Below are 10,505 nucleotides of genomic sequence, written 5' to 3' on the forward strand. Positions count from 1 at the left end.
GACTGCTAGATACTGCTGATAAGAAAAGGTATTTAGCAGTTTAGATTTACTAAAATAATTGCATTTCCATGTTCTGTGTACTATTTGGAAACCAGATATAGTGAGTGCAGGGTCCTGGGTTCAGGAACACTTTAATGAGAGCATAAGAGTAGCTGATGCCTACTGAACTGCAGAGTCATAGTTAGACACCTTGTACATCTACTGTAACAGGAAAGTAGATATAAGGCTATGAAAGTGGAGATCAGCATAAGGTCTACGTGACTGCATATCTACTTCTGTGAATTCCATTGAGCTTTACACAGCTTTATGTTTACAGTAATTCATATACACATATATATATATATATATATATATATATATATATACACATACATATATATATTTAAAAACTCTTGATTAGAATAGCTAGCTGCTAAAAAAAACCCTTAGGGTAATCCTTCCATTTTTTCAATATGCTCAATGGCAGCCACAGTAACTCCCAGCAGTGGTTTTAGTGGCCGCAGTAATAACCCCAGGCATGTCTGCTGCAATAATAACCCAACAGAGGTTAGAATCCTTCCTTACACTACTCAAAATGGGGAAAAAAAATGTTTTTCCTTTAGTTCTATTTCAAGGTGTTATACTATCTGGCTGGCCATTTGGGACCATGCACAAAAGAAATCAATATAAAAATTTGTAGCTGTGCTTGTATTTGACAATGGATCAATGGACCAGTTCCTGCTGAACCTTTCAAAGTTTGATCCGTCTATCAGATAACGTAAGTACCACATCTTTTCTGTCATGAAATGATAAGCAGCTTCTGTTTAAATGGCCCTTTATTATTTTTGTAGAGAATGCAATCTTGGCTAAATGAGAAACTATTAACCTGCATGACTAAGTCATCTTTGAGGATTAAACCAATAGGAAAGGCGCAAACCTTTCTGTTCAATGATAGGTAGAATCCGCAGTCCTAGGACCATTTACTTTCTGCTGTTCCTGACCGATTCCTCTTAAAACAGTTACAGACTACGATTGTTTAAATTGAGCATATGATGTAAACAAAATTAAAGGTTATCTTCCAAAAAGATCAATTGAGCCAGGGATACAGGAAACTAAATTTATATGCACTTTTCTTGAAAATATTGAGATTGAAGTCAGTAAACCTGCCCATCATTACAGCAACTGATAGGAGTCTGGGGAAGCAGGAAAGGGCCAGGCCAAGTCTGACCTCTGCCAGATAACATCAGCTATCTAGGTTTTTGGAGCTTCTGATCACTTTGATAATGGTCACTCTTCAGCATTCATGGATTACCTTTTTGATCTTCACCATTTGCTCCGACTGAACTGCACATTTTGTTACATGTAGACCTCAAAGTATTCTCTACAAGCTCCATATTGCAAAGCATGTATAGGTTATATTACTCATCTCTTATTGCGTGCCCACAGGTACTTATTTTTGGATATAATTAATCATTAGATATATTTCTGCAAAATAGGCACATTTGGTGTATGCTTGAAGCTTTTGTATAATGGGGTCCATCTGTCCTGTAAGCCTTTGAAGGTATTGTAGACATAATTAAAAACAAATACTGGATTTGATTGCAAACATGCTTTTTTCCTGAACCTAAATTGCAAAGAGATTTTTCTTCAATAGCTATACTAAAGTCTTTTTTTTTTTTTTTTGTTAAAAATATCAAAAACGTTATACTTACCTGCTCTGTGTAGTGGCTTTGCACATAGCAGCCCTGATCCTCCTCTTCTCGAGTCTCTCGCCGCCGCTCCCGTCTCCTCCCTCCTGTTGAGTGCCCCACAGCAAGCAGATTGCTATGGGGCACTCGAGCCGAACCACACAGCTTCCTGAGTCTATTCGGACACAGAGCCGTGACTCAGCCCTGTTCCATTTCTCTACTCATTGGCTGAATGACTTTGACAGCAGCGGGAGCCAACAGCGCTGCACTGCTGTCTCAGCCAATGAGGAGGGGAGTCTCAGGCAGGTGAGACACTCCTACAACTTCGCTGGATAGAGGTGGGCTCAGGTAAGTATTAGGGGGAGGCTGCTGCACACAGAAGACTTTTTATCTTAAAGCGGAGGTCCACCCTAAAGTGGAGCTTCCGGTCATTGGAACCCTCCCCCCCCTCCGGCGCCACAATTGGCACCTTTCAGGGGGGTGCAGGTACCTGTACAGTGCAGGTATCTGCACCCACTTCCAGCGTAGATTCTGCAGAAGCTACGCCCCTTTCCGCAGAATCGACGCCCCTTTCCGAAGGTATCCCAGAGACAGCGGGGACCATCCTTATTGCGCAGCGCGACTCGCATGCGCAGTAGGGAACCGGGAAATGAAGCCGAAAGGCTCCACTTCCTGATTCCCATACCCAAGATGGCGGCGGCAGCACCCGAGAGACGATCGAGAGATCGGCTTCGGGTGCTGACATCGCGGGCGCGCTGGGCGGGTAAGTGTCATTATTTTAAAAGTCAGCAGCTGCAGTATTTGTAGCTGATGGCTTTAAAATGAAAAAAATAACGGCGGACTCCTGCTTTAATGCAAAGAATGCATTAAGATAAAAAAAACAAAAAGCTTTTGACTTTACAACTACTGTAAAAGGACAAGCTGCATGCTTTTTTATATAAATCGTCTGACACCCAAGCACACTTTTAATATCACTTTTTTTTCCAGCCAGAATAAAAATGGTCTGCTATGCAAAGCTAAATGCTTGACGTATATTCTCTTCACGTTTAAATGAGTGATCATCACTGACATGTATGATATCTTAGAATACATGCATCATCTGACATATACAATACTGCTATTCTCTACACACAAGGAGGACTACATAGCACTGCAGTACAAACACCTTACACTGCACATACTCTGTTATGGAATAAATGGGGTTCCATGTTGCCTTATAACATAAAATCAGAAATTACAATTCACATTTCAATAAAAGCTACTTCGAAAATCCACTATTTTTGCTATTATAAGAATGTTTTGTATCGCTATAGATGTCAATCTAGTAATAACAACCCCTGCATAGATCTTCAGAGAGCAGCTAAAGCTTGTGGGTGTAGAAGAATTTGATCCCACACTAGCTGTCATAATGACAAGGCAGGTAGAAACACATATCATGAAAACAGATAGGGGATGACAATGATAAAATTGAGCGCTGACCCTTCTGCTAAAGTTAACCTTGCACTGCAATGGCTAAGCAGGTATCCTTAAATTGCAATTATTTAGTACAGGTATGGGGCAAATGGCTGCTCCATGTGTCTCCTTTCATATTAAGCTCTGTCACAGATTGTCACAGGCCTGTCAAAACCTGTTATACGAAAACAAGATATCTAAGAAGTTAAACTGTTCTTCTTCCACATCTTCCAGGTTTCTACCATAGTAAACACAAAAACACAATTATGGCCCAAATTCTTTTACTTGGTTCACACGTGCAAATTCCCTGTATACAGTTTATACAATTTCTTTGCATTTTGCAATTGTTTACACGTTTTAAAATGGTCTACTAAGAGCAGCACTTTCTGCGCAATCGATTACAAGACAGTGTGAGAAGAATTTATGGCCAAAACATTTCTCTACTGTGGACTTTTTTTTGTTACTGTTAAAATACTATAAAAATGCTATTTTTCCAAGAGCTGAAAAAGGCAGTGGATGAAGAGCAGTGTCACGGATTAATTCAGTGCCGTCATCTTGACGCTCATCATATATAAAGACTGAAAAGGCTAGGCTGTCACTCATAGCCCATATGTCATAGACACCTCTGCCCTTCCAGTGACACTGCCCTCTGCTTGTGTTAGCAGCCCAAGAAAATAATTAGAGATGGCGAGATGAGGACTTAGCAAATATTAAACATTGTACATCAGTACCTGTGCTGTTAGGTCTGCAATTTTCTGGGGAAGGGGGTAAGTGTGTCTATAACAGGTTATGAAGGTACCACTATGAGAAATGAAAACATTCACTTTAGGATTACAGGGTTATTAAACCCCAATTAAAAAAAAAGAAAAGTTCTGAGCATTTCCCACGTTTACATGTCTACTTTTCTTCTAACCCTGTGGTTGCCTTCAGTTTCTTGTATCATCTTTCCTCTTCACTTGTTCCCATTTCCACGTGGCTCTGTCATCTTATAGGGTCCCATGGATCCACCTTTTCCTGCGCACTCCTGGCTGGGACTCCAGCCAAGTTCCCCTACGCTGCATACGTCTACCCATACAGATATCCCAGAAGTCTACAGCAGTAAGCCACTCCCTTGCTAATCTACCCTGGATTTTGCCGATTCGCCTTGCTGTGACCAATAAATCTCAGAGTGCTGTTTTCTTTGGTAATCTTTCTGAACACTTTTCCAGTGGTTCAAATTGTTCCTTTAAGAAATTTTGTAGTGCTGTAGAGCAGGGATATGCAATTAGCGGACCCCCAGCTGTTGCAAAACTACAAGTCCCATCATGCCTCTGCCCCTGGGTGTCATGCTTTTGGCTTTCGGAGTCTTGCTATGCCTCATGGGAATTGTAGTTCTGCAACAGCTGGAGGTCCACTAATTGCATATCCCTGCTGTAGAGCGATCCTATACGGGGAACTTCTTCAATTACGGTTTCCTTTTCCTTGCGATAGTGATCAGGAATCCCTGGATCAGAGGATCTTTGGTCCATCTGTTCTATTACTGAACCATCTTCAACACAAATATCTCTACCAGATTCTCACACAGTGCCTGGCGAAAGTATTCGGCCCCCTTGAACTTTTCAACCTTTTGCCACATTTCAGGCTTCAAACATAAAGATATAAAATTTAAATTTTTTGTGAAGAATCACCAACAAGTGGGACACAATTGTGAAGTGGAACAAAATCTATTGGATAATTTAAACTTTTTTAGCAAATAAAAAACTGAAAAGTGGTGCGTGCAAAATTATTCGGCCCCTTTACTTTCAGTGCAGCAAACTCACTCCAGAAGTTCAGCGAGGATCTCTGAATGATCCAATGTTGTCCTAAATGACTGATGGTGATAAATAGAATCCCCCTGTGTGTAATCAAGTCTCTGTATAAATGCACCTGCTCTGTGATAGTCTCAGGGTTCTGTTGAAAGCGCAGAGAGCATCATGAAGACCAAGGAACACACCAGGCAGGTCCGTAATACTGTTGTGGAGAAATTTAAAGCCGGATTTGGATACAAAAAGATTTCCCAAGCTTTAAACATCCCAAGGAGCACTGTGCAAGCGATCATTTTGGAAGGAGTATCAGACCACTGCAAATCTACCAAGACCTGGCCGTCCCTCTAAACTTTCAGCTCAGACAAGGAGAAGACTGATCAGAGATGCAGCCAAGAGGCCCATGATCACTCTGGATGAACTGCAGAGAACTACAGCTGAGGTGGGAGAGTCTGTCCATAGGACAACAATCAGTCGTACACTGCACAAATCTGGCCTTTATGGAAGAGTGGCAAGAAGAAAGCAATTTCTCAAAGATATCCATAAAAAGTCTCATCTAAAGTTTGCCACAAGCCACCTGGGAGACACACCAAACATGTGGAAGAAGGTGCTCTGGTCAGATGAAACCAAAATCCAACTTTTTGCCCACAATGCAAAGCGATATGTTTGGCGTAAAAGCAACACAGCTCATCACCCTCAACACACCATCCCCACTGTCAAACATGGTGGTGGCAGCATCATGGTTTGGGCCTGCTTTTCTTCAGCAGGGACAGGGAAGACGGTTAAAATTGAGGGGAAGATGGATGCAGCCAAATACAGGACCATTCTGGATGAAAACCTGAAAACCTGAGTCTGCAAAAAACCTGAAACTGGGACGGAGATTTATCTTCCAACAAGACAATGATCCAAAACATACAGCAAAATCTACAAAGGAATGGTTCGCAAATAAAACGTATCCAGGCGTTAGAATGGCCAAGTCAAAGTCCAGACCTGAATCCAATCGAGAATCTGTGGAAAGAGCTGAAAACTGCTGTTCACAAACGCTCTCCATCCAACCTCACTGAGCTCGAGCTGTTTTTCAAGGAAGAATGGGCAAGAATTTCAGTCTCTCGATGTGCAAAACTGATAGAGACATACCCCAAGGGACTTGCAGCTGTAATCGCAGCAAAAGGTGGCTCTACAAAGTATTAACGCAAGGGGGGTGAATAATTTTGCACGCCCCATTTTTCATTTTTTTATTAGTTAAAAAAGTTTAAAAAATCCAATAGATTTCATTCCACTTCACAATTGTGTCCCACTTGTTGGTGATTCTTCACAAAAAATAAAAATGTTATATCTTTATGTTTGAAGCCTGAAATGTGCCAAAAGGTTGAAAAGTTCAAGGGGGCCGAATACTTTCGCAAGGCACTGTATATGATGATGGAAGATTTCTTTCTGTAAGTAATAATTATAGCAATCACTATGTCCGAAATTCCCTTAGTTTTTAAGTGATCCCTCTCAGAAGCCAGGCTGTGCTTGAAAATCTAACTATAGATGGATGTGTTAAAGACCTTTGAGAGTGCATAGAAAAAAAACTTGTTGAAGATCTGCGATTTAATTCAGTCCTGTATAAGGCCTAGGATGAACTATTTCTTTGTGGCCTGCTGCCACTGTGGGAGAGGAGCTCCCAATCCCACTCTCATAGGACAGTTCATAGCTTGGGATTTATACAGTATTAGGCAAGTTAGAATGTGCACTAAACATGTAACAGACCCAAGGCACGCAACCACAGAATGAGTTAGCAGTTATATGAGTTAGTAACATGCATCCTATTGACCCAGTCATGTGCTGTGTGCAATCCACTGGAGGAATGGAGATATCTAAAACAGAAACACAATGGCTATATTTCTGCACACTGGTAGTCAGGGAGAAATAAGGATGACAAATAAAACTTGCTTCCATAAACCATGAAGTAACTCTTATTACTTGACCATAGATAAAGCACACAGTCTAGATAAAAAGTCATGCGTGAACGACACAGTCCAGCAACCAGTGTCTGAGGGACCAGGGGGCTCTCTCTCCAATCAAATAACGCATTTTGATAAAAGCAGGGATCTTTGAAACACATCTGATTAGAGAGAGAGCCCCCACTAAAATTCAAAATACTAACATACAAAGCCATCCACAATTCTGCCCCCAACTACATCACTAGCTTAATCTCAAAATAGCACCCAAACCTTTTCTCTAGCTCCCTCATCACCTTCTCCCAGGACTTCTTCAGAGCCTCTCCCTTCCTCTAACTCCCTACCCCAATCTGTCCAGCCATTTCCTACTGTGTCTGCCTTTAGACAATCCCTAAAAACTGACCTCATCAAGGAATAAAATTTACCTCCACTTTCTCCATTAGCACTTTGCTCACAGTGATCATTGCCCTTCCCTTTTTGATTGTAAGCTCTCACAATTAGGACCCTCCTAATCCTTTGTAGTGCATTGTATTGTACCTGTACTTTGTAAAGTGTTGTGCAAACTTCTGGTGCTACATAAATCCTGAGTAATAATAATATATTTAACTATATAAAGCATTTCTAAAATCAGCACCATCAAATACACATATAAAGACCAATAACACAACATGACTACCACAAACTTTGTATCAAATAAAAAAAAAAAAAAAATGAAAGTGTTAATCTATACTGTATTGTTGAATTGAATAAATGGCAAAAAGTAGACAGGTGTGATGGAAAAAAACACTTAATAAAAAAAACAGCACAATTGACCGGAGAAACTAGCCACAGCACATTCAAGGGAAGGAAACCTATCAAAAGTCAAAATTGTCCCTAAACATTAAAACATATAACTCTGGCAAATCTATAGGGTCCCGTGTGTTAAGATTATCGCCTTATTCACCCATTCCTAGAATTCCTAAAACCCTGTTTTACTGGAATTGGTGAAGAATAAAAAGCAAGAACCCCACCGCACGAGAATGTAAATGACCATATTTTATATGTAAAATAGGTATAATGGACAAATCATGTGAATCAAATGCTTTAAGTATATAATCTGAATCATTCTTCATGGTAAAGACAGAAATAGAATATCTTGAGTGCTGCCCTGGTATCAGAATGTGATGGAAGTCGAGCATAAAAACATGGTGAGATATGATTTAATTATGCGTTACCATTTGTGTACATATATTTTGGTCTCATATTTCCATGGCAATTCATCAATGATGTAATGTGTGTCTATATATCCCAGCAGTAGAGATTAATCTGGTATTGAATCCTACCGAATTAGCAACTATTTAATAATAGTTCTAAAACGCACGCATTTAATTGGAATTTTAAATCAACCACATCTAGAAAATGAAAAGTATAAATACGCACAGCAACTATTTGACAATGTAACATTTTAGGTTTAAACAAACTGCTGCTGGAACAAAAAAGTCAGCCAGGAACTTCAGACAACCAGTGAAAGTCAATTTAACCACTTCAGCCCTGGAAGATTCACCCCTCCCCCCCGACCAGGCCATTTTTTGCAATATTGCACGGCATTGCTTTCATTTTTCCATCACTTTCCTTTGAGATCATATGTGAGAAAAAATGCCGACTATCCCCCAACTTAAAAAGAAGAAAGAAAAAAAAAAGTTTTGTACCAATTTGCTCTGAATGCATAGCCACAGGAGGAAAAAGTGCCGATGAGCAGATCCTCTCTCCTCGTGCAGTTTATTATTTTACCCTTATCTTTAGAACTTTACTGAAATGTCACAGGTTCCAATTTAGTCTGTTCAATTCACTGCAGCAGTGTTGTGATATGGTGGTTTTCACTGCAACACATTGCATGGAGCACTTTTTTTTTCAGATGCATACCACCAGCAGACGCATACCACCACCAGACGCATACCACCAGCAGACGCATACCACCACCAGACGCATACCACCACCAGACGCATACCACCACCAGACGCATACCACCACCAGACGCATACCACCACCATGCAATTGTGTGAACTGACCTCATAGAACACCTGCCTTGTTTTTGTGTCGGAACTGCACTGGGCAAGGCTGCCCAAAGAAACCCAAAAACGCAAATTGTGTGCAAGCACCTAAAAAGAATGTCACACTTTTTGCTGAGTAATAGTGTTGTTTAAAGAAGCATTAGGTAAAAAACAACCCAGGGTTCACAAATCACTTGAAAGTGGCTATAAACCTTTACATATATCGTACTCAGTGAAGTGACTGGCCTTAGAACAATGAATCATATCCTCCTACACCAAGTTAGACCTGTTAATCTGTAGTCTTCTCTTTTCTACATCCATTAAAAGTGCTGCATTTTTAAAGCTTATTTGAGAGTTCAGAAAAGGGGGGGGGGGCGGAGAGCTGAAGTAACACTCTGCAGAGCTCAGAAAGAAAAGCTCCGACAGCTAATTGGAGGTGAGACACCCCCCCCCCCCCCTTTCACACAGCTCACAGGAACAGAGCTGAGGCTATCACCTAAAGATCCCTCCCCTGTCACCATGTTTCTCTTGGTGTCAGAAAAACTTGTTAGAAGGGATTCACATAGATAGCAGAGGAACAAAGCAGCAGATGGAAATGGCACTTAGTGCTCTGGATTGAGCCAAGTACACATTATAGAAAGATATGCTTTGTTCATATTGTAAGAACCACTTTATAAAGATGTCAGATCTCATAGATTGTCCATGCGATTTTCTTGTGTTTACTTTCCTAACTCTCTTCACAGACACATCTCACTAACACTGTACTGTTCGGTGCAGTTTGCGATAGGGGGAGGCTAGTGCCTGGTTGAGATCTTGCACCTATTTCCTGATAAAATAAAAAGCCCTGGATACATTTAAATTTTCTTACAGATACAACCGCCCCCTTGACAGAAACTATAATGCTGATGCGGCCCTGAGATGTAATTGGGTTTGACACCCCTGTCGTAGTGCATATTCAGTGTGGAGATGACAAAGCTGTTTCAAGTGGAGAACAGTAAATGACACAAACATAGCAGAGGAGCCTTTAAAGCACTAAGTATCCACCTCAATACAGAACAAAGCAAACAATGGCTTTCCTCACAATAAAAGACACCTTGTGATTTCAAGCAGGCCAGCCATAAAAATGTCTGAATAAGTCACCCACTGTAACCTCATTTCGAATAACACTCCAGAAATGTACAGCTACGATTCACAAAACAGAATAGAAAACGCAATGTGCCTGCCACATCAGGCAAATAGCTTAGTGGACTGTAACAACAAATAGTAGGGAGACACATTTGATATCAAGCAATCTGCATGCATCTAAAATTGTGCTGATGGCATAAAATAATTGTAAAAAGAATCAAGAAACAAAATACAACTAATGGAAAAAACATGAGAACTTACCCAGCTCATTAAGACTCTGTGCAGCTTTAGTTATCTCCCTGCTTCCTCCCTGCAGCTGGCCCTGTAGCCTCTTACTAAGATACAAGATGCGAATAATCCTCCGAAGCAAATCACAAGCCGACTGAAAAGAAATATTTTTTTCCATGAGTTATTAGTAATACGTTACATACAGGTTATAATCAAAATCCTGGAATATCATGCTAATGCCACACACAAATTGGATTTATTTTGAAATATACACTGTTA

At 40.6% G+C, this 10,505-nt stretch overlaps 1 protein-coding gene across 1 annotated transcript in view; it reads right to left on the reverse strand.

Moving 5' to 3' along the window:
- The window catches only part of COG5 (component of oligomeric golgi complex 5), a 485,726-nt gene that overhangs the window by 435,590 nt on the left and 39,631 nt on the right, over positions 1–10,505 (reverse strand). The window contains exon 6 of the mRNA XM_077472430.1: positions 10,260–10,380. Coding sequence (XP_077328556.1) covers positions 10,260–10,380 — 121 coding nt within the window. The remainder of the gene's footprint in view (positions 1–10,259; positions 10,381–10,505) is intronic.

This window comes from Lithobates pipiens, unplaced genomic scaffold, assembly GCF_037356315.1.
Source record: "Lithobates pipiens isolate NorthernLeopardFrog02 unplaced genomic scaffold, aLitPip1_a1.2 Scaffold_8, whole genome shotgun sequence".
Classification (NCBI taxonomy): domain Eukaryota; kingdom Metazoa; phylum Chordata; class Amphibia; order Anura; family Ranidae; genus Lithobates; species Lithobates pipiens.